Source organism: Magnolia sinica, chromosome 15 (genome assembly GCF_029962835.1).
Source record: "Magnolia sinica isolate HGM2019 chromosome 15, MsV1, whole genome shotgun sequence".
NCBI lineage: Eukaryota > Viridiplantae > Streptophyta > Magnoliopsida > Magnoliales > Magnoliaceae > Magnolia > Magnolia sinica.
In genome coordinates, this window is record NC_080587.1 from 73,201,989 (window position 1) to 73,227,040 (window position 25,052).

At 41.4% G+C, this 25,052-nt stretch overlaps 2 protein-coding genes and 1 long non-coding RNA gene across 4 annotated transcripts; 1 reads left to right on the forward strand and 2 right to left on the reverse strand.

Moving 5' to 3' along the window:
• Positions 1–3,852: 3,852 nt before the first annotated feature.
• LOC131228237 (LRR receptor-like serine/threonine-protein kinase ERECTA) lies at positions 3,853–15,336 on the forward strand. Of its 2 annotated transcripts, XM_058224131.1 has the most exons (29): positions 3,853–4,087; positions 4,186–4,262; positions 4,553–5,180; positions 6,355–6,493; positions 6,647–6,718; positions 6,890–6,961; positions 7,186–7,257; positions 7,350–7,421; positions 7,502–7,573; positions 7,802–7,873; positions 7,988–8,059; positions 8,149–8,217; positions 8,386–8,457; positions 8,634–8,705; positions 8,889–8,960; positions 9,046–9,117; positions 9,245–9,316; positions 9,402–9,473; positions 9,700–9,771; positions 9,858–9,929; positions 10,000–10,071; positions 10,182–10,253; positions 10,442–10,510; positions 10,616–10,687; positions 10,912–10,982; positions 11,282–11,410; positions 12,113–12,457; positions 13,572–13,942; positions 14,767–15,336. In XM_058224131.1, the coding sequence occupies exons 3-29, from the start codon at positions 5,075–5,077 to the stop codon at positions 15,118–15,120; spliced, it is 2,949 nt and encodes a 982-aa protein (XP_058080114.1). In that variant the 5' UTR covers positions 3,853–4,087; positions 4,186–4,262; positions 4,553–5,074; the 3' UTR covers positions 15,121–15,336. The 2 variants fall into 2 exon arrangements, with proteins under 2 accessions (XP_058080114.1, XP_058080115.1); XM_058224132.1 differs by lacking the exon at positions 4,186–4,262.
• On the reverse strand, positions 13,457–14,872 carry LOC131228238 (uncharacterized). Its single transcript, XR_009162761.1, has 2 exons — positions 14,740–14,872; positions 13,457–14,319 (listed from the first exon to the last, which is right to left on the reverse strand). It is a non-coding gene; the product is annotated as an uncharacterized LOC131228238 (long non-coding RNA).
• Positions 15,337–18,074: 2,738 nt separating the features above from the next.
• LOC131227296 (uncharacterized) lies at positions 18,075–24,980 on the reverse strand. Its single transcript, XM_058223066.1, has 4 exons — positions 24,665–24,980; positions 20,584–20,736; positions 19,432–19,607; positions 18,075–18,379 (listed from the first exon to the last, which is right to left on the reverse strand). Exons 1-4 carry the CDS (start codon positions 24,848–24,850, stop codon positions 18,289–18,291), a joined length of 606 nt encoding a protein of 201 aa, XP_058079049.1. The 5' UTR covers positions 24,851–24,980; the 3' UTR covers positions 18,075–18,288.
• Between the last annotated feature and the right edge of the window lie 72 nt (positions 24,981–25,052).

The window sequence follows — 25,052 nt, forward strand, 5'->3', positions numbered from 1 at the left end:
GGCCTAGAAGTTCTGGATAAGTTGGTATTTTTATTTTTATTTTTTTTCCGGGTCATTGTGATCCCATGAATAAGTTGAATGGTAGATGCACTGCTATATGCATTAAGAGAGTCTTTATGGTGGACATCATTATCATTATTTTCTATGACTTGGTCCACTTGAGGTTAAATATGCTTTATTTTTGGGCGTATGCCCCAAATAAGCTAGCAAAATAGATGAAAACTATAAATAAAATAGATATATCATAGTGGCATATGTGAGTTGTTAGGCACCATAGATTTGAGGTGAGCCTACTCCAAAGTGTCGATTTGGAAATCCCTAGACATTGGATCCTTCGATTGTGTTTAACATCTCGGATATAGAATTCCATTTAATCTAAAAGTAGTTATGCATATTATATTTACAAAAGTTTGATCTAAATTACTAATTTAACCTTAATATCTTTAATTATTAAATGTATATGATGTTTGACACAATAATTATAATAAACTTCTTGAAATATATACTTTACCTAAAAATGATAAACTTTGAAGTCTCGTATGAGCCATGAGCATAGGATCAAATTCAAATTACCAAGGGCTTGTTTGGGAGCGTGGATTTGGAACCCTATGATTTGCAATCCTTCCGATGTGTTTGGTACTCTGGAGTGTGAATCAACTTTAATCCAAAAGTACCTATCCATGGTATATTTACAAGGGTTTGAATTTAATTACTAAATCAACTTAAATATCTTTAATTTGTGATATATATAATTTTTGACACGATGGTTGTGATAAGCCCATTGAAATATAAACTTTGCCCAAAAATGATGAAATTCCAAGTCTAAGTTGGGCCACAAGCACAAGATTATGTCTAAGTGACTAACCAATGATATTTAGTCGTTGATTTACATGGATAATGTTTGGACAGTGCTGAACAATGTTTGGACGGTGATGATCATCATAAGTGGGTCATGTGCCCGATAAAATGATAGTGTATAGTGACACACATATTACACATGCAACTATTAAAATGATTTTAGGTGTAATCCAAACTCTTACAATGGATTTCAAACCCCCTCAAATAGGGGATTGGAAACCCCTGGATCTGAAACCCCCAGTTACTTTATGCTGCCAAACAACCAGGGATGTCCTCCAATCCATGATGCAAATGACTCCTAACCAATGATTTTTTTACCATTGATTTACATGGACAATGTTTGAACGACGCAAATTATTCAGTTAAAGTAATTATAGTGATGTGGTTGATAATATGATTGTTTTAGAATATCATCAGCGGGCCACGTGCTCAGTAAATTAGCATCCCCGTGACACACATGCTACACATGCAACTCTTGAAATGATTTTTGATATAATCCAGGCTATTATTTGGATTTCAAAACACATCATGAGGGAATTTGAAATCTCTTGAATTTGAAACCCCTAATTACTTTAGGGTGCCAAGCATAACGAGGATTTTGAAATCCCCTCAAATTTATGGTGGCAAACAACCCGCCCCGAAGAAAATGGGATTTCAAGTGAAAGAGATTTAAAAAAAATTAGAATTACATTTAAAATCCATTCAAGCGTCTTATGTGCTATACACAGGCTATTAATTTATTGGACACATGGCCTAAGATATTTTAAAATAATCAAATTATCAATATGCATTACTAAATTACTTTAATAGAATGATCCGTGTCATCCAAACATTATGATGTAAACCAACGGTTAAAAATTATTAGTCAGCTGGTTGGATGTAATCTTCTGATTATGGCCCATTTTATTCTTAGAATTTTATCATTTTCAGTGAAATTATATATTTCAACAGGCTTACTAGATACTTATGTTAATTCAGGATATTAAAGTTAATTTAGTAATTATATTCAAATCCCTTAAATATATTATCCATGGTTACTATTGGATCACGTGTTATTCTGAATTCAGACGTCAAATACAACCGGAGGATTCTAAATCCAAATATTTCAAATTTAAGATGCCAAACGAAGCCTATAATCAGCCGCCATCCTCTTCCAGTCGAACCAATTGGACGGATAGAAATGAATCATACCATGTACGTGGTTGAGGGGATACAATGCAGGGGCAACAAGGGCCATCATTCCAACGGCCTGGATTGATGTACACGTATGCCGCTAGTTTCTCTTTCTTCGTAACAGAGTGACTGCAGCGCAGGGAAACGGATCGGCTACTCCCCATGACACCAGCCAATGGCTGATGGTCGGTGCTCTGTGGGGCCCCACCATAATGTATTTGTTTCATCCATGCCGTCCATCTATTTTTATAGATCATTTTACAATGTTGATACAAAAGTTAAATATATCCCAATGTCAAATGGACCACATTATAGGAAACAGTGTTGAATGAGTGTCGACCATTAAAAACATTTTGGGGGCCATAGAAGTTTTGGATCAAGCTGATTTATGTTTTTTCCATTCATCTGCGCCTGTATGACCTAATCAACAGATTAGATGTCAAATAAACAGTACAGTGGGCCTTAGGAGGATTTTAATGGTTGATATCCAATCACTATTGTTTTCATGTGGTGTGGTCCACCTGAGATTTATATCCCCTCAATTTTGGGATTGCACTCTAAAATGATCTTTAAAAATGTATGAACGGAATGGATGAAACATATACATCATGGTGGGGCCCACAGAGCACCGACCACTAGCCACGGGGCTGGTGGCAAAGGGAGTAGCCAATCCGTTCCCGCAGCGCAGGGAGCGAGAGAGACGCACCTTAGACGCGAGGGGCCCGCTGTGGACAGACCGTGGACGGTCTTCCTTTCTTTAGAAAATCAATCCCTACCCTCCGAAACATGGCCCTCAATGAAATCCGTCCACCAATCACGCTAGAAGAATGGAGAGAGAGAGATGTGTGATCTCCTCCGGGCCCACGTTAGACGTACGGAGCCTGCTATGGACAGACCATGGACGGTTTTCCTTCTTTAAAAATCGATCATTACATTCAGAAACGGGAGCGGATTGCCTGCGACGTCTGTGCCCGGGGCTGCGTGGGGTCCACGGTGCTGTCCGTGACGAATCCACACCGTACATCTGTTTTGAAAGGCCACAACAGGGTAGGATTTTATAAATCAGGCAAATCAAAAGCTAACGTGGGCCATACCAACAAAACAGTGGGAATAAGGAAACCTTCCTGGAGCTGACCACGATGTTTATATGTCATCCGAGCCGTTCATGTAATTATTACCACTCAGATAAACTGTAGTAACAAATTTCATCCTATTCAAACGTCTGTCACAGCCACGGGTTCAATCCCACTGTTTCGTATGATATGGCCCACTCGAGTTTTTGATCTTCTTGATTTTTAGAATCCTCTCCTGTTGTGGTCTTTCAAAACAGATGGACGGAGTGGATTTATCACGGACATCTCTGTGGACCCACACGGCCCCAGGCATAGAGATATCTCTGTGCCTCAGTCACAGGCAATCCGCTCTCTTCCAAACATGACACTCAATGAAATCCGTCCACCAATCAGCTGATTTATCTGTCCATTGATCACCTATCTAAAATTCTTTCGTGAAATCTAGATTCTACTCATAATATAATAATAGCAGGACCCACAAATTTAACGGTTCCGATCATTCATGCAAGTGGCGCAACTATCAAAGTACGGATTGACTTAGGTAGTCCCGCAGACTACAAGACCAGGCTCAAGAGAGAATTATTTCCAAGGTAAAGATAAAAACCTCACTGCCAGCTCTCTCTCTCTCCTCTGTTGCACTGCTGCTGCAGTACCACCTGCAACGATACAGCTCTTTATCTCACTCTCTCTCCGTTTTTCCTGAGTTTTCAATCTCCCGAGAGGGAAAAAAGGGGAGAGAGAGAGAGAGAGAGCTGGGCCTGTATTAAGAGAGAGCGCCAGTTGGATGTGATGGAACGTACGAAAGGCCGTCGTGATCTCTCTTCAAAGCGAAAAACATCTCTCTCTCTCTCTCTCTCTCTCTCTCACCCATTCTCTCTCTCGTCTGCTGCTGGTTTTTGCTCGTCTCGACGCCTTCGTTTCCTTTGTATGTAGGTGGGAGGAGGTTTTTTAGGTGCTGAGTCGCTTTCTTTCTCCTTCTCAATGTAAGCTCGTTTTCATGGCGGACAGAGGCTCTGGAGCTTGATTTCGTCGTGTAGGATTTTAAATCTGAAGTTTTTTTGTTTTTTTATTTCTTTTGCAGATTTTCTTTGAAAAGCTCGTTCTAGAAGCCCTCTCCGTCCCTCCCTCTCTCTGAGCTTGATTTGATGGCGGCTTGAGGTTTTTTGACTTTGATTTCGTCGTTTTTGTAGAAATGTCGTGTCGAATACTTGCATTTTGCTGATTTTCTCCAAAAAAATCGTTTTGAGTGCGACTGGAAATGAGATTTTCGGAGCTGTCTCTCTCTCTCTCTCTCGATCGAGCTAGTCTCTTTTTTGTTGGAGGTTCCAGAGCTTGATTTCGTACGCTAGTTTGTTTTTATTTTTTTTTGTTGTGTGTGTGTGTGATCTGAAGGATTTTCTGCGGAGAATCCCGTTTTCACTCTCTTGCCTTTGGGATATTTTCTTCAGAAAGCTCGTTGACGTAAACGGCAGTGGGAAGAGAAGGTTTCAGACCGTTTCCTCTCTCTTGCAAGCTCGGTTTTATGGCGGTAGGAGGTCTGCAAGTTTGATTCGAAGGATTTTCGATAGGCATTAAGCGGATTATCGTTTCGAAGCTCGTTTCAGTGCGAGGGCGAGGATTCAGAAAATTTCATCTCCCTCTCTTTCAAGCAAGCTGGTTTTTATGGACGTTCGAGGCTTTTCGAGCTTGATTTCGTGTTCCAGGCCTCGCGTTTAAAGGTTTTTCTATGGAAATTTCGGTTTCGTGCCAGTAAAAGGCCGATGTTTTGCGGATCTTTCCACATATTTGGAAGATATCTTTATTCAAAATCTCGCCATAGTGGCTTCGAATCTGGTTTTGGAGCGGCTTCTGCTCTAGAGGAGATTCTTTGTAGATGAAGCTCCTTTTCATGGAAATCTTTTCTTGATGGTGGCGGGAATCTTGTCTGGATCGGTTTTTGCCCTAGCACGAGCGCTGTTTCTGCAGCGGTGATGGCATTTTGCGGGAGAGAAGATCTAACGGCCGGATTGCATCGACTGACCATTCTGCTGGTTTTGATCGGAGCGTTGAGCTTCCATCGAGCGGATTCGGATGATGGTATGCTTATCTTAGAAGCTCCCTTTTGTTGTAATCTTTTTTTATTATTATTTTTAGTTTTCGCGAACAACTATTTTTTATTTGAAAGTGTTCTTGATTTTTAGCGGGAAATGGCGCCCTGATAGTGTTCTTCATTTGTTTTGCTCTCTCTCTCTCTCTCTCTCTTTCTTCTTCTTCTTCTTCTTCTTCTTTTTTTGAGATATCAGATTGCATAGTGAAATGCCTGTTCCTCTTGCAGATTACCTATTTCATCAGATTGCATAAATGAATTTTAATTCATTTTTCATTTATCCTGCAATTGTTTGCATCTTTTCATGTTAAATATCAGTTTGCAATTATGAAAATTATTTTTTGCCTCTGGTTTGTGTGATTTGATCATGCACACATTTGAAAAATTCTTTCCTTGGACTGAGATGTTTCAATTTGAGTCTTTGGAAATTCATATTTATGCCGGTGCTTTTCATATGAGCTCATTTATTTTCTACTACTAGCAATGTAACAGTAAGTTTGGGTCAGTGTATTACTGAAAGTAGAAAGGTTGGTCCATGAATTAAAAAGGTAGTTTGAAATGTTTGGCTCCCATCTCTTCGCCAGCGGATTGAATGTATTCTTTTAGGGCTTTGGGAGGGTTATCTTCATTGACCTCTGTTTTAGGTTGACTATCATCCAAAACTGGTAAAGAATCTTCATGCACTCTAAAACACTCTATCCAGAGTCTGAAATGAAACTAAACAATGCTATTCTCACCCTGCGTGGCACACAAGCTACAGATGCCATTGCGGGATGTGTGAGATCTGGGAAAGTCATCAGGTTGGGTTTGCGGTGGGGATGCATACCATTGACTTTTTTCCCCTAATTATCCACTATCTCCATGCATATGTGGCAGCCTCCTGATGTTCGCTCCTTCCCGGCTGTGGGCCATGAGCAAGTCACCATGGGCGCTCCTGATGAATGGCCAGGATCTCACACATGGACCGTGCTAACATGTGCGGGGTGATTTGTAATATCATTCACCAATCAAATGTACTGTGAGCTCTGTAAACTTGAGAACTTTGGAGTACATGACCGGATTAGGAGTTTATGCGGGCCTTCATTGTCTGAGTTGATTTTAGAGTTCTTAAACTATCTCATTGACAGTATTTTTTGAGACATTTATTGTTGGTCCTCATTCTAGGAGCAACACTTTTGGAGATCAAGAAGTCCTTTCGTGATGTTGATAATGTGTTATATGACTGGATTGATGCTGCATCATCAGACTATTGTTCATGGAGGGGGGTCACATGTGACAATGTGACTTTCGATGTTGTTGCACTGTAAGCTATTTTCACCGGTTCTATCATTTTCAGTGGTTCCTTGCAATAGTGATGGCTGAGCTTGCCAAGAATACCAGTTTTGATAATGCATTGTAATCATGTTTTATATGATTGGACATGACATGATGTTGAAGTTCTGTTTGCTCCATGCAGTAATCTTTCCGGTTTAAGCCTTAATGGAGAAGTCTCTCCTGCAATTGGAGATCTAAAAGGCCTACTCTCCATGTACGTGTCATCTATATCTTTATTTTGTTTCTTACATTTATGCAGTCACCCTTTTCTCCAGTGTCAGCAGACTGATGATTTTATTGTAACCTATGCAATCTGTTGTGTTGTTTTAAATTTGTACTCAATGGCTTTTGATATCACTAATCCTGACGGGGTGTTTTTGGGCAGAGATCTAAGGGGAAACCATCTCTCAGGACAGATCCCAGATGAGATTGGAGACTGTTCTTCGCTAAAAAGCCTGTAAGCCTTTTTCAATTTAGGAATTTATGCTTGCAAAATATGCATCCACAGCCCTACGCTACGGTGTTTGACCATTTTAGTTCATCACACTACAATTTTTTGATGTGGCTTTATTTTTTATTTTTATTTTTTTAATTTTATTTTATATATGGTATAGATAATTTTCATTGCTAGCAATTGGTTTGCTAACATTTTATGGGTGGGTTTGTGGGTGAGGTGCTCAGGGATTTGTCTTTCAATGACATCTACGGGGATATACCATTTTCAATTTCAAAGTTGAAACAGTTGGAATCCCTGTAAGCTCCTTTAGACTAGAATGCCTCTTGCTTAAGTTGCACCTTGCCAAATGTGTTGCCAGTGAGAATAATTGCATTTGCGGATTTTTCAGGACATTAAAAAACAACCAGCTGATGGGACCTATTCCTTCAACTCTATCTCAGATACCAAACTTGAAAATACTGTAAGTTGTTTTCCGCCCCTTCTCTCTCCAATTTCTGAATAAAGATGCATGAATTTCAAGAATGCTGACTCCATCTTCAGGGATCTGGCCCAAAATAAACTGAGTGGGGACATACCGAGGCTTATTTACTGGAATGAAGTTTTGCAGTATCTGTGAGTTGTCAGGACCTCAAACTCACGCTAATCGTTTCTGTGCTTCCTTTTCTTTTAAATTTTTTATTTATAACTTGTATGTGCGAACCACCTTTTGTCATTGAAATTTGATAATCATTGGATAATTCATCTTTGTTTGTCTTTTGCCTTTTCCTGTTGATATATGAATCTCTACAAGATTTCTTAATTATAAATTATGTTAATTCCTTAACGAGTGTTGTAATTTAGGGGATTGCGAGGCAACAATCTGGCAGGGACTCTCTCTGCTGATATGTGCCAGTTGACTGGGTTATGGTATTTGTAAGTTCTCACTTCTCAGCCTCATCTCTGAAATTGCAATAATTGCGGTAATTTCAATGAATTTTTCTTTATGGCATGTTTTCCCCATCTGATTCCCACTAACCACTATTTCAGTGATGTGAGAAACAACAGTTTGACAGGGAGCATTCCAAAGAATATCGGAAATTGTACCAGCTTCCAGGTTTTGTATGTACACCATCTTCCTCTAAATGGTTAATCTTTTGAAGTGCATAGAGTGGGCATGATTTAAGTTTGAATTTTTCTCCGATTGCTAGGGACTTGTCATACAATCAGCTCACAGGAGAGATTCCTTTCAATATTGGGTTTCTGCAAGTTGCAACATTGTATGATGCCAGTAACTTTCTTCACTTTTCTACTCAAAGAATAGGAGTTGCATCTAGAGGACTTGCTTTTGTAGTCTTTGGGACTCCTTTGCCTGCATTTCCTCAGTCGCAAGGTTCTTTTTGTATATAACATCCTTTTATTAACAGCCGTTGTTTTTTCATTATTAGATCTCTGCAAGGAAACCAGCTGTCTGGGCCAATTCCACCTGTGATCGGTCTGATGCAGGCACTTGCCGTGCTGTAAGCACTGTAAATTTACTATTCTTGGAACCTAGAAGTTCGTGAATCAAAGAGTAGCATAGCATGCCACCTGCATTCCTCAAAAATTTAAATGCCCCATTCTCTCGTGTTCCAAAGTCCTTTTGTTGTTCTTCTTAGATCAAGATTTAACGTCATTTTCTGTGGTCTTGCGGCAGAGATCTGAGTTGCAACCTTCTAAGTGGACCCATTCCTCCTATTCTAGGCAATTTGACTTACACTGAGAAACTGTAAGTGTATGTTTTTCTAAATTAGTATTGAGCCCTATTATTTATTAACAGAGAGAATGTTGCTCCTGTTATTTTATCTCTCAAGAGTTATACAACACCTCTAATTTTCTCATATGAGTTGTAGGGTCTCACAGTAGTAAAAGATACATCAGACACTGATGGAGCCTGTCTTGAAATCTATAGGTATTTGCACAGTAATAAGCTGACAGGATCCATTCCCCCTGAGCTGGGCAATATGACAAATCTTCACTATCTGTAAGGAAACATTATTTTGTTATTTACCTTTCCGGAAGTTGGGAAAAAGAGTTACGTTGATGGTGGTGAATCGGTGCATGTGCAGGGAGCTGAATGATAATCAGTTGTCTGGCCATATTCCACCTGAACTTGGGAGGCTTACAGACTTGTTTGACCTGTATGACTTGTTTAGAGCTTCCTATAGTTGTTTTACCCTGGCTCAATTTTATTTGTCTTGGTTACCTGCTCTCAGGGACAGTTAAAGTCTGTTATCCAAGTAACTAAGTGAAGCAACTCTTTTGCAGGAATGTTGCTAACAACAATCTTGAAGGGCCAATCCCCGGAAATTTAAGCTCATGCGTGAATCTTAATAACCTGTAAGCAGTGAATTTGTCCAGTTGCTCGGTTTTATGGTCAAGTCAGGTACTTCAAATCATCATTTAAACATGGATTTGGTTGCAGCAATGTGTATGGGAATAGGCTGAATGGAACCATTCCACGTGCATTCCAAAAACTTGAGAGCATGACAAACTTGTGAGTCCAATCCTGTCTCATTCGAATTTAGTTTTTTCATTATATTTGCTTTTCTTTTCAATGTAGCAAACAACGTGTGTGTTGGCGTGCATGCCTGCGTTTTCAATGTAGCAAAAAACAGCTTCATTGCATATCTTGATTCAGCGATTGTGCTGCTGAGTATTGAATTTTTGCTAGTTCTAATTGCATTGAAAGATCTCATGGTGTTTTCAATTGCCTCTGACAGGAATCTATCATCAAACAACCTTAAGGGTCCCATCCCTATTGAGCTGTCCCGAATCGGTAATCTGGATACTCTGTGAGTTCCAACTTCCACAGAATTCCAATTTATCCTGTATGTTGCCATTGAATGTCACGCCTGAATGTTGAGGATGTTTTCTTCAGGGACATTTCAAACAACAATATTACTGGTTCTATTCCTGCTTCTGTTGGTGACTTGGAACATCTTCTGAAACTGTGAGTTCAGTTATTAGTCACTTGTCTTCTTTGCTTCCTTCCTCTCATTGACATTCTTGTTTTCATTCAGAAATTTGAGCAACAATCATCTAGTTGGACCCATCCCTGCCGAATTCGGAAACCTAAGAAGCATTATGGACCTGTAAGAAAAATCTCTCGCCGGAATTTGATGCTGATGGTGCTAATAAATATTGATCTATGATCTCTCTCCAATGCTGCTAACAATGGTTCTTTTGTGATTGTGCATTGTAGGGACCTCTCAAACAATCGCCTCTCAGGTCCAATTCCTCAGGAACTTGGGCAGCTGCAAAGTTTGTTCTCACTGTGAGTTCTCCAAATTTACATCCAATGTATACATCTGGTAGTGGTAGAAAATCAAAACATTCATCTATTTATGGATTTCATTGGATTTATTTATCATATAGACATATTTCTCGTTCTTTGAATACTTTTGCCTGATAGCTGTTTTGTGTAGTTTTTTATTCTCTGATACTTGGGTACAACTTCTGCAGGAGAGTGGAACATAACAATCTGTCAGGGGACATTTTCGTGCTAATCAACTGCTTCAGTCTTACATTGTTGTAAGTTCACTTCAAAAGCAGGAATATTGGGTCATATCCTAGATTTTCTTCAAATTATAAACTAGTAAAATGCTGTGTTTACACAATCTTACTGCATATGACCAGAAATGTTTCATACAACAACCTAGCTGGTGATATTCCTACTGGCAACAATTTCTCGAGATTTTCTCAGGATAGGTAAGGAAAGCAAACTTTTATACCTTTTACTAGCCATAGTAGAAGCATGGCGGAACATGGAACAGGGCTTAAATCTGCTATGCTTAGTTCTGTGTGGATATTGATGACTGCCTTAGATTCTTTTAATTTTAAAATCATTCTTTTCCGAGTTAAACAGAATCCATTTTTTCTTTTTGTTAAAATTCTCTAATTCTTATTTCATGATTAAACCACTTCCGATCCAGCTTCTTGGGAAATCCTGGTCTTTGCGGCTATTGGCTCAGTCCTTGTCAGGCATCCCATCCGCCGGAAAGAGGTAAGGGATGATGACTACGGTTTTTGATTCATTGCCTAAATCAAATCTAACCTATATTCTTTGGAAATTGGCGATTATTCTATATATGAAAAGTTTGACAGATGGTATTAGAAGCCTTAAAAAAAAAATAATCTATTCTCTTGGAAATACATAGGCTCTTTTCATCATTTTAACAAAAAAGAAAAAAAAAATCCGGTATTCATTTTTTGAGAACTGGGTAATTAAGCCCCTAGATGAACATGTTCAGTGCAAGAATGACTAAAATTGCTACCTTGGTTCTTTTTCCATTGCATATGCAGCCTCAATCTCTAAAGTAGCCATCCTGGCAATTGCTTTAGGCGCTCTTGTGATTCTCCTCCTGATCCTAGTTGCAGCGTGCCGACCGCACAATCCGAATCCCTTCCTAGAAGGATCCCCTGACAAACCAGGTTACTTTCTTATCTTATACTTCTACATACATGAGTCTAATCCAGTACAATAAACCATGGAATGACTGTTTGTAGTTTTCATAGAGGTAAGAGTTCCAATTATGGATTGTTATGTTAGCATGTCTGGTATTTTATCTGCATTGTCAGAAAAGAACCGATGGTGATGTTTTATCTTCAATTTTTTTGGTTAGCTACTTGATTGGGTTTTTTTTTATTTTTTTGCCCTTTTCAAAAATGATTAGTCCGGCTATAGAATGTGTGTCTAGAAGTAATATTATTTCGATGCACTCATGTTGTGTATGAAGGCTAGGGTTATGTGGATGTTGCAAATACAAAGTAGGCCCACCTGGCAAATGACCTGTATCTCCACATATACTGCAATGGGATGTGTGGTGAGCGTGTGGGGTTGAGAATCCTTCTCCCATAGGTAGCTTTATGACCCATGTCTCACCTGTGCCACAATGGCATGCATGGTAAGAGCAGGGTTGAGAATCCTTATTCCGCAGATAACTTTTGCAGTAGGCCCCCTCAGAAGGGAAATGGCACTTGCCTGCCTCTACGGACGAATGACATGTCATATCATATCACTCTTACAGAAAGTGTATTCTCTTAGTTTACTTAGTATTCCGTCTGTGCATTGATTTTTTTTTTTATTTTTTTTGGTCTTTTGGTCTTATGGCATGGGGCTTGTTTGTTGCACAGTTCATATCCCTCCAAAACTGGTGATTCTCCACATGAACATGGCACTCCATGTGTATGAAGACATCATGAGGATGACCGAGAACCTGAGCGAGAAGTACATAATCGGGTATGGTGCATCGAGCACGGTCTACAAGTGTGTGCTGAAGAACTGCCGGCCGGTTGCCATCAAGAGGCTTTATTTACACTATCCGCAAAGCCTGAAGGAGTTTGAAACAGAGCTGGAGACAGTTGGGAGCATCAAGCATCGGAATCTGGTTAGCCTCCAAGGATACTCCCTGTCTCCTGCCGGGAATCTTCTGTTCTACGATTACATGGAGAATGGCAGCCTCTGGGATCTTCTACATGGTATGTCTCGTTTCCTGAACAGTACATTCAGATGAATGTACTGATCTTCTACATCAGTACATTCATCGGCATGTATGCAGAATCGTTTATCGTTTAAGGTGTGTTTCGCTGCACCAAAAATCATGTTATTTCGTGATTAATCAGTCTAACTCGGTGCAAAATATCAAGAAATTTCATGATATTTGGCGGCAACCAAATGCACCCTCATACATAATCGAGCCTAGCAGTGGGGTCCACAGTCAGATCCATGATTGAAGAAGTCTTGGCTTGCTTATCAGTCCAATTTTGATCAGAGTTGTTACATATACAACTATTTGGATGGTTGGGATAGGTACGTTAGACACTGGTGATTAGTACTCTTATACATGTGCATTTTCCTTGCTTTGAGTTTTCATCTAGGGGAGTTATTTGATACTCCAGCTGTGTATGATGCTTGATAAGCACACACTTAGAAATGGTACATGCAGCATATAGTAACCCTAATTAAACTGGCTAAATTGTCGATCCCACTATTGTTAAATAATAGTATAAAAATCAGGTTGTTTGAACTATCCCAACCACTGATTCATGGACACTTGTTTTTTGAAATAAGACCATTGGATATTTTTCCAATCGTATCCATCGAATAAATGTCCAGCGGTGTAAAATTTTGATAACCCAATAAGAGTTAATTTTTTGTTCATGGATGGTTTAGTTTGAATTATTTGTATGCCAAGTAAGCAATTCCTATGTAATTTGTCTGTGTACCATCCATCAATCTGCCAGAGTCAAAAGTACTTCTCTTCCATCTTAATGTAGGTGTAGTGCTCTATGTTTCAGTGAACAGAATGTATGTTGCATGCATGTTGGTTTGGGCGCCACTACATTGAATAGGTTATCTGCATATGTAATCCATGATGGTTCATGTGCATGCATCATTGCATGCATTAAATGTACATTCAAACAACCATGTGAGGTCATTAGATACAGTGAGGTGTAATATCAGCCATTCATGGTGTGTGAGGTTGTTAAGTACGGTTTCCTTTATCGGACTGACCATCAATAGTGTTGGGGGAGCTGACCTCCGATCACCGTTACATCGCTAAGAAACCTCTATCCCTGCCCCTTTTTTCAGGTCCATCAAAGAAGAAGAAGCTTGACTGGGACACCCGCCTGAGTATCGCATTAGGTGCAGCGCAAGGACTCTCCTATCTCCACCACGACTGCAGCCCACGCATAATCCACAGGGACGTGAAATCATCTAACATACTCTTGGACAAGGATTTCGAGCCCCACCTCACAGACTTTGGAATCGCAAAGAGCTTGTCTGTATCAAAGACCCACACCTCCACGTACATCATGGGGACCATCGGCTACATAGACCCTGAGTATGCTCGCACGTCCCGCCTCAATGAGAAATCCGATGTTTACAGCTTTGGGATTGTCCTGCTCGAGTTACTGACTGGGAAGAAAGCTGTGGACAACGAGTCCAACCTTCATCAGCTGGTAAGCTGGACCATACAGAATTTGGTGCTTAAACTTTCCCTATCCAGCATTGGGGCGTATGCCCATTGATCTGGATCGTCAAACTGCTGGGGCCTAGAATTAATGCTAATTGGATGTTCCAAACAGTTCTAGGCCTCTGATCACAAAATAATCCAAGACGGGGTGGTTAATATCACCCTCTATCGTTTGAGGCATGTTCCTGATTGAAAGGACAGGATTTGGTTGATGTTTGGCATTCGCTGATTGACAGTTTGGCACGGAATTAGGCACAATCATGTTTGGGCATGATTTTTATTTTTATTTTTTTTATTACGACAGGGTGTCTCTGCCCCAGTTTGAGGTGAGACTATTTCCTGCAGATGGATGCACGCAATTACCTGCATTGCAAACCATGTGCATCGGTTAATCCCGGGGACGGGAATCGAACTCGCGTATGTGGGGAGCATACCCACTATGCTTGTCGTTTGCCTATATACCATGCGGGTGTTTGGGCGTGATTTTTATTTTCCCCTATGTCTAAATTAGCTTCCCGGCACCATTTTTATCCATTGTTCATCTGTTAATACCTGCAAATGGGCCATACCTCAGGATTCCAGTTGGATAGCAGCGAAAAACTGCAACTGGACAGTTGGAAATGTCCACACAATCGTTGGCATTCCGTCAGCTAGATTTACCAATTTAGTATGTGGAATCATTAGACCACTGAATTTTTTATGCTATCCCATCGAGGTATGGCCTGGCAGATGCAACAGTTTGGATGGTACCCTACATATGCAACACTGGAATAAAACACTTACTTTGATGGCCCTGTTCCTGACCAACAGATCCTTTCGAAGACGGCCACAAACACAGTCATGGAGACCGTCGATCCAGACATCTCAGCCACTTGCAAGGATCTTGGCGCTGTGAAGAAGGTATTCCAGCTAGCTCTACTTTGCACCAAGAAGCAGCCCACCGACAGGCCTACAATGCATGAGGTGACACGAGTTCTCGGGTCCCTTGTGCTGGCCAGCATGCCTCAGAAGCCGGCCCTGCCACCTCCGTCGGTCCCGAGCTACATGGACGAGTATGCCAACATCAAGAACCCCAGTGTGCTAACGTCCGCCACCCTGAGCAGCACCTCAGATGCCAACCTCTTTCTGAAATTCGGAGAGGTAATATCTCAGAACACCGTCTGATTAAAATTGAAATCAACGGCTATCTATGATTTTATTAGTAAAAGGAAGGTTTGAGAGAGGAGATTCCTTTTACTAATAATTCAAAGAGTCTGTACTTAAGCGTTCGATTCTAGAATGCGCCGTGGGTGGAGGGTGAACAGGGAATGGTCGTCTCGTGCGTTATGTATGTCATTTTGTACAGCACTGAATTATTGTAGTGTCGGCCCTTTTGTCTCATTCGCATCCTACGTGGAGGCTGTGGTGGGTCAGGATTCTCTGAGTGGAGAGTGGTGCTCCTCCTGTCTGGTGGGTATTAGCAGGTGTGGCCCACCTTGCTTTGATGGACTGGCATCCGTTGGTTGTCCGGTGCGAAGCCCGTGACTATCCTCCTTTTCTGGGGAGCGCCTTGTACTCGCAGCCGCAGGTAATTATGTGTGTACGAGAGTCCGTGGGGCCCACCTGGACTGGACAACTCACTCAACCCGTGTATGTTTGCCATGTGTCGCATTGATTGTGAGAGAAGCGCTTTGATCGTCAGATCTAAAGAGTGTAGTTGGGTAGTGGTCTTTTTTCCGGTTCTGGTTTTGGCAATTGAATTAGAAGGACGATATGGTTGGGGATGTAGCCACTGAAGGATGCTGGATGATATGGTTGGGGTTGTAGCCACTGAAGGATGATATGGTTGGGGATGTTGGATGATATGGCCCCCCACCCTTATTGCTGCTTGTCTTTTCCAATAGTTACTGGTAGCCATCGGTGTAGGGAATCCCTCTATGAATTGTTCGTTATGCTAGCCTTGTGGCTGAAACCATCTTAGATGCGTATGATACTAGGCAACATTTGAATGAGGTTCATTCGCTGTGTGTGGGTGATGCTCATGGAGCCCAAAATTTCAGACGATCCAAAACTCAGGTGAGGCGCACTGCTGATTATAGTGCCCAAACTCCTCTTTTTAGATCTAGTGGAGTGGCCCACCGGAAGGTTTGGAATCGCCTGATTTTAGGATGCTCAGTCCAAATGTGGAGTTTCACTTCAATGGACTGGATCGCAAATCTCACGTGGACCATTGAAAACTTCCAAGGGCCCACTGTAATGGCTTTTTGCCATCCAACCCGTTGATTAGTCCACAGACATGGACGAAGGGAAAACACAAATGTATCAGCTTCATCCAAAACTCGTGGCCCCCAAGTGGTTTTTAATGGTTGGCGTTCAATCACACCACTGTTCTATGGTTTGGTCCACCAAGAGATTTGGATCTTTTTGGGCTCATACCCTAAAATGATCTAGAAAAATGCATGGACGGTGTGGATAAAACCAATACGTCATGGTGGCCCACAGAGCTACTGGCTAATTAAAGTGTCCGTAGGCAATCCGAGTCCCCTTTGTTCCTGCTCCATCTTTGGTATGAGGTGAACTTGGGGAGGGAGTCTCACGTTCTGACGTTACTTGGCTGTAACGCTCGCATATGTGGGGTGTATCTGTTTGAGGTCTGCTTCGTTCATCAGTTTCTTTAGCATAGGTTAGGAGGACGAGTTGTGAGCCCAAACTGAGACAGTTCCAAAACTCAAAAAGGGCCACCACAGCTGAAACCTTCGTGGGGCCATCCAAGGAATGTGCCTTTCACACCTAGATCCATAGCTCAAGTGGCAGACTGAGTGAAAGATGCCTCGTTTCAACACTGAGGTCTTGGTATCGATTCCCTAGAGGGGGTGGCTAACAGTAAAGTGTGAACTGACAGTCAGTGTACTAACAAGCTAACAATGAAAAAAAACAAAGAAAAGGTAATGTGCCTTTCGCCTGCGTGCGTTCAGTCCCAAACTGTTTTACGTGGCATGGCTCACTTGAGTTTTGGATATGCCTTAGCACGGACATCAACGTTGGCCCCACAGCTTCTCTCTCTCGAGGGTAAACAGCAGGCTGGCGAGGCTGATGGTAAAGAAGCTGCCTACTCAAAAGCTCTATTGGTGGTTAATTATAGGATAACCCCAAACGTTGGTTCTGATTGGCATAGGAGTGCCACAGCTAGGTGGGCCCATGGATGTCCTCTGTCCAGATCATGTATATGATCAGCACGTGTAAATTTTTGCGTTTTGCACTGGACGCAAATTTCCCACTGCTCCTGTTAAGGGGAGCTCGTGTAACAGAAATAGTGGGTCCACAGGCAGTGTTTGTGCAACTTGCATGATCCAGAACTTCTGTTTGGCTACTAAGGCAGGATTCCAATCCTTGCTATTTCTTGTGATGTGGCCCACTTGAGCTTTGAATCTGCCTACGAATTGGGATCACATCTTAACAATGAGTTGGCACAATGGATGGGCAATGGGCTTTTGATTGTATATAAATTCATGTACCATCGTGTTGTATATATCAAATCAAACTCCGTCCAGGTGCGAACAAGTACAAAACATAAGCCTGATTAGAAACCCATATGATCCCAAAAGCCAATGGGAACAATGTAAAATTGCTTCCAAAACTCCTAGGTTTCCATGGTGTGGCCCACTTGAGTATCATCAATTCCTCTCAGTGAGTCACACCTGATTAACCAGTTTGATGAAAGATGCACACCATGGTGCCATCATTACATGTGGCATGGCTCATGAATCACCGATCTAGCTGATTATTGGCCTTGTGGAGAACTCTATAGATAGTGTGGATTTTACACATACAACATGGTGGGGCTCATAGACTTGGCTGTTTTACACTGGAACGTGCATTGTTGAGGATTCCAGTCCATGTAGCACTTGCGTCACGTGAATAAATTTCAATAATAGTTGATTTTGCTCGCACATGCAATTCATTTACATGAAGACGTGGTGGAGCAAATAGAGATATTGCCATCTTCATGCCGCAAACGCCGACGCCACCACGTACCCAACACGGCCTGCGCATGAGGTCCGCCAGGACATTCATCAAATGGTCGTGCATGCCCTATCTGCACAATCAGGCCAGCCCATTTATTGAGCAACACATGCACCTTGAAGGCAAGACTGTTGGCTACCATTTTCCCAACCACCCATTTCTTTGTATGTTTGGCCGCCTGATAAATGAAAGTTGCCGTACAAATGTGTCTACAATCTCAGACACATAGACTGCATTGGCATGAGTGTTCGGCTGGGGTGCCCTATAAATTACCATTCCTTAAACTGGAAACTGTAGAAACAAGGAATTCAGCCTGAGACAGATGTACAATCATGTTGTGACGATGGCCTCCACTCGATCTAAGGATGCTTGCAAGCGCCCATAGTTCATGCTGACAACTGGCTCACCAGTGCCCAGGGCCCTGTCACAGACAAGCAACTAATCATCAGTAATCGCAAGTGCAGAATCAGCTTCCACTTTTGCCAATGAACATGGCTGAAAAATATGAAATTCAGGCATTTGATGCATGACTAAAGACCGCTTAGTCCCCTAAGGTGGGTACAGGCCCGCCGCAGATGGCCCCTGGAGAGGGCTGGCAATGGGTCAGGTCAAGCACGCAATGAACCAGCATGACTGACTTCCGATGTTGGTTCAGGCCAAACTAAATGGGTAGTGGCTGTGGCTCGGGGTATGAAATATGGCCCGTTTAAGTTAATGGGTTGGGCTCATGTTGAAGCATATCCGAACTGAACCCGCCTATATCGAGTATCAATGGCTTGGGCTTGATGAATTTTGAGTGGTTGGCAGGTCAGCAGATGATGGGTTGCAGGTTGGGTTTGGGCCAGAATCTTAGTAGACCAGTTGGGCTGAACTCGACCCATTGTGCCTCTTACCCATGGATAAAAAAAATAATTTTGGATGATAAAATCCCAACATCTTCAATTGCAACTAGACTTCTACAAAAGAAGAAACAGATGATCAGGATCTTCCGATCTGAGAGATCCCCCACCCACCGTGGGGCCTATCATATGGACTGTTTGGCCATGGGTCATAAAAACTGGAAATGCGGATGTTCTTGGGTTTGATCATTTGTAATGATTTCTTTCTTCTGCAATGGCGCCACTCGTCGATTTGTTAGCAACTTCTACACAAATCTGACCTTTGATAAGAGAGAGGGGCACTTCGATGGCCTCAACTCCAATTTGGCATTGCTACCATGGTGATTAGGCACCGGTGTATGTTGCATGCATGAATGCCATCATGGTATGCATTTGGGGTGGACCACAGCACAAAACTGATTGGATGATCCAAACCATCCCATTGGCAGTCATCAAAATCAGATGGTCCAGATCATCCTGTGTGTGATGGTTTGGAAGGCTTTGATGATGATAATGACAATGAATGTACCACATTTTCATTGGGAGTACCTCCACAGCTTAGAAACTGAAATGAAAGTGGAAGACTGACACTCACCCATTGATCGCAGGCAGGATGTAGTCAGCCCTCCAACCAATCCGCAGGTCGAATCCTGGGAACAAGCCGATTGATGACTTGTTTCGGATCTGTGAAACGCCATCGCCACCCAGGCATGTTGAAAGTTTCCAAGTCCACCCAATTGCATTGCAAGGGAAACTGTGGCCTATCCCAACCTGCACTGTCATAAGAACAAACCCTTATACTGGTCACAAATGGTTACTATATCATTCAGAGATCATACGGCATTTAAGAGGAAAATTACAAAACCTGTTATCATTTCTAAAACTTCAGATATATATGGGGTGAAGGAGGATTGGACTCGAGCAAGTCAGAGTTGACTCGGACAAATCACATCTGGCTCACACGAGCCAGCATCAATCTAAGTTCCAGTACTGATGTAGGACCAAATGGCTAAACTAGCACGAGATGTAATAGAAACCAAATAACTGATGTAATAAGCAAATCAAGATATAAACATGCCAACTAATCACAAATTACATAAAATGCAGTGGTCATAACTATGAGAAATAAGATATCACAAGCCCACAGCAATGATTTATAAGTACTAATCACTAGACCCATGGAAGTTGGAACTTCCATATAGCACAGGGATTGTCCACATGCAATACGAATTCAATTGAATCAATTAGGGTTTAAAAGTATAGGTCTATAGTTAGGGTTTGTAGAAATTTGGAAAATAGGGTTTTGAAGGCTAAGGTTGTAGAAGATTAGGGAAATCTAGGGTTTTCCCTTTAAGCTTTATAATGTCCAAGACCATGAAAAACTCGGCTGAGTTTTAGTCAGGTCCCCCTAAAGACAAGGTGAGTTTATACATTACTGGTGGTGGAATTGAGAAAAATCAAGTAACTCAGGCAAGTATGGAGTTTTAAACAATGACAGAAACAAAGCAATGGCATCCACAGAGGAATGATGGATTCAGTTAGCATATCTATGAAAAAGAGATACTTTGACAGGTATATTGGAGATCTTGTGAAATGAAGCCCATATGCATTTACGGGTACACGAATACTACTGTTTTATTCATAGACATATCCCATCTTAAGAAATAATGGTCGTTAAAGAGGTACTTTTCATTGTACAGCGCAATGTAGATTGACCGAAAGGCGGATCAGGGTAAGAGCATCAAACCTGAAGATTAAGATATTTGGTTAAGGAAATCTTATTCGAGAGAAGTCGTATATCTCCATGTAGAGGCTCGTATATGAACTTCCATCTGCGATCGGGAGTTAGAGGCTTTAAAACCAGCTTTGCCCGGTAATCATTGCCCTGGAAATTATAGAACTGAACAAGAATAATGAGCTCAGAGGATCATCAATCAAAGGGATGCTTCTGCTATCAGTGTTAAGGGTGGCAATGGGCCGAGTAGCCTGCCCGATCCAGCTTTGGGCTGGGCATGGGCCTTACATGAATGGCCGGATCAACTTTTGGGCCGGGCTTTGGTTCAAGTCATTTTAGCCAACCCGATCCAACCTGACTTTTTATACACGTGTTATACCAACAAACATGCCATTTAAAATCCTTAATTAGGCAACCATCTATTTTGAATGTGGCCTGTTGGTTTCATCCCTCTAAAATATTTATTTTTTGTGCATGTGTGACCCACTGGATAAACAGATAGAATAGAAAATTCAAGAGGAAATAGGGATTTTATCGGATTTCGTGTTGGGTCAGGCCGGGGCCTGGGCCCAAACATTTTTTCAAGATCAGGCCTTGGATCTTAAGTTTTAGGTTGGGCCCAAGCCTAGCCTGGACCGGCCCAATCCCAGCCCATTGCCACCCCTAATTAGTGTGTACATATTTACTTTGTCAGGATCTTTTCGGAAGAAGTGGAAATTGCAAAACAGAAAGCATACGCATGGATTGCAGTACTCATGAAAATTAAAAGATGCAGATTAAGGATGAAGTTTGGATGCTCAATTGATTTAAATTGCAATAAATTCAATTAAGAAGAAATGACCAAACTGGGGCTTGCCCCGCAGGTGCATAGTGGGGGAACTAGAAGCGTGTTCTGATTACTATAATTTCTAGTTCAACTTGGAACAGAAGCAATTGGAGTATACATCTCTCATTATGAACAAGTGGGATTAGTCATTAGTGCAACTTTGCTCAGTCCCATCAAATTTAAGAGAACCAAAGCAATTCAACTCAATTAAGCATCCAAACACAGATTAAATATACTTGGCATCCACGGACACCAAACTTCCTACTTGCCATAAGAAATGTTCAGAACCAACTCAAAAAGAGGCTGAAAGATGGAATCTATTTAAACCAGGCAAACATGAGTTCCAATTTGGGCGTGCATTTCCCATGGCCAGTTCTGAGAGCCCAGGTAAGATAGGAATGTTGATGCAACTTTTGCCAATCTACCATCCAAAAGCCAACCCCAAGTTGTTGGGAGAAAGTTAAGATGATGATGAATCTGATGGTGGTGAAACACAAGCTTCTATATGGGTGGCAATATGTAGGGTTTGGGCCTAGTCAGGGTCAACCTAAAACCAATCTGATTTTTCATTATGCCAAAAAGTCTGGCAGGGCCAGGCCCATTTAATAATCAGTTCTATTTCAAAAGCTAAGCCCAGGCCTGACCTGCTTTACCAGTCAAAACAAGCCTGTTCCTTACCACAAGGCCTCTACATAGGCTTGACCCCGACCCATATTGTCCAAGGCCCAAAACCTGATGCATGCAGCCCATATGCACCCCCTAAGTTTATACAAATAGATTATATAACTTTGCTTTGGGCTTCGAGTGACTGTCAAGTTGAATAGTAGCCAGAAAATCACAAAGAATAAATGGAAGTGTTGACGGTTGAGAAATATGGGCCGTGCAGCTGTTCGGCCAACCTAACGGATATGGATGTTGGCTGTACAGCTGTACAGCCCACCTAGCACCTTCTATTGTCTATTCTATAGTTAAATTGGATTAGGACTCTTAGTTAGCATTTAAGGAGAATTTTTGCTTACGTTACTTAAGGTTGTTCCTGTCTTTTTCACTTTGTTACTATTAATATAAATAAGAGAGGGGATGTCTAGCCCTACAATCCTCTTTTCCTTTTTCTTTTTTCTTTTTACATGACTCTCTTCTCTCTTGTCTTCTTTCTTCTACTTCTCGTTTACAAATCTACATAAAGGATCTTTACTAGGAAATCTAAATTCCCTATGTCATTAACTGTCATGACAACCTTCACATGATCTATTTAAAACTTGTCACAAATTCATGTTTCATATATATCCATGTAAAGATATTTTTCTTTCACTGCATTTGATGGTCCATTGATTGGTTTATCTAAATTGTCAGCCTGTGAGGCTTCATGGTCAGATGATCACCATCAATCTGGTGTGAACTACCACCACTGTGAAGCTATAGAAAACCACAATGAATTGACGAAGCTAGCAGCCTGATTATCTCCGTCCAAAGTGGACTGTTGTTGCCTGTATTTGTTTATAACAATCTGTTTGAAGACTATTAATTGGATGGATAGAGTTGTCCAAACATTACGATACTTGTACAGTTGCCTGTCCACTGCAGGGCCTATCAGAAAGGCCCATTCAATGACCAAGAAATGGAAACTCAAGCACGATGGATCAGATTTTCATCAATTGAAAGTTGAAACCAAAATTTGTTAAGCGAAGTGCAACTCCTGCATGCAGGTTCAAGTCCAAAGTATGAAGGTTTAAAATCAGTATATTGGGGCATTGTAATGTTCATCACCCATACGGCTCCGTATCACCTTGTACTGGCTGTTTCGGGCCAATACGGCTGCATTGTTCATGGACAAAACTGGTATATATTGGGTGATACTTACCAGTTTTGGGTGATACTTTAAAACTCAAGCGAATTTTGGTGTGTTTGGATGCTTCCTTGAACTGAATTATAATTCATTCAATTCATTAAGGGAAAATAACCGAAGTGCGGGTGAAACCATTTAAGCTAGACTTGCAACTACAGTAAGTTCAATTTGAGTGCTAGTTCCTCATTATGAATGGGATGGGCTAGTACTTTATGGTCATTTTAATGCAACTGGAAGAACTGGGAACAAGTAGATGGTAAAGATCTAACAACAAACTAAGATCAATGGAAACCAAGGTATTCCAAAACAGTAATGGTGGCTGTAACAGCCACCATCGTTACCTTTATGATATGGGTTGTAACAGCCGTTACGGTCTCTTTCTTTTTATTTTGGGAAAAAAAAAAAACCCGAAAAACTTGTATCCCCATAGTGTTACAGCCGTTACGGCCCTGTAATGTGTAATGGTTGCTACCGTTGCCTGTTACGGCACAAATGTAAACACATGCCCTTCAATGCAACACATGCAAGAGGATGATTATTTTCTCAGGAGGGAAAATTAACTTTTCTTCTCAAAACAGCATAATGGAACTCATTGCTAACAAGTTTTACTTAATTGCTAGAAAAGAAAGAAAACCCTAATACTATTAAAAATACTAATATATTGTTGCTCATTTTACTTAAGCAGGGGTATCTTGGTCATTATAAGGCTTAAAGGGAAAAAAACACTAATTCTAAGCTATTATGTATGAGACAATGGGTCCCACACATGTACTCATGTGGGGCCCACATATGAGATCAAATCAATCTAGCCATGGTTACACCACATTTACTCCTTGCTGAGTTGAATTATTGCAATTCAATCCAAGGGTCATTTAGCTCCCTTGAATCTTAAAAGGTGGTGCGAATCTGTTTCCAGGAAACAGATTCTTTTGGAATAAATTCCATCCATCGTGTTTGGGTACTAGAAAAGCTATTCTCAGGAATTCAGAAACTGCGTTTGATACTAGAAAAGAGTAGTTAGGATCCTGGGTGTGGATACTGAGAATTCAATAATGTGACTGTTGGAGCCGAATCAAATCCCAAACAATTCACTCCCCGAATCACAAACAGCTGAAAAACGTAAAACAGATTCCCATGGAAAATCATTTCCAACCGCTTCCCAGCACCCAAAGGTGAGCAAAGGCCCTTACTAATGGATTCCGTTTCCATCACGGCTATCCAAACGCAGCCTCGGACCATCCTTCCCCGCAATAACACACCATTTATCTATGGCAATCGATTCAAAAGCAATAGAAACGTAGAATCGAGCGTATAAACTATACTTCCGCAACAGAAACGATAATTCAGGAAATCAAGCAATCAAAAACCAAAAAATTCATATAAATCGAGAAAAACCAGAGACGTTCACCACCGAAAGATACCTCCAGATTGACTCCGGCACGGAATCCCTCGATCTCCTTCCGGAACTTCAAGAACAGCTCCGAAGGGACGAGATCGATCTTGTAGAGATCGAAGATTGAGGTAGGCTCCTCGTCGGAAGGGCTCGCCGCTGCCGCTGCCGCCGTCATTACTATCGGGGCAGAGGGAGCCGCATCCTGTCGTTGCATTAGACGGACGGATTTCGACGAAGATCTGTCCAATTTCGACGATGATCGAGCAGTTTTCTAGGGTTCGTGAAAACCTAGGGTTTGAAATTGCATTTGTCAGACGTGCAATCTTGTATCTATTTCTTTCTGTTGCGAGAATTCCATTCATAACTAATAGATAATCGAGGCTCCTGTGTGAGTTTTACACAATTTAAGAATGGGC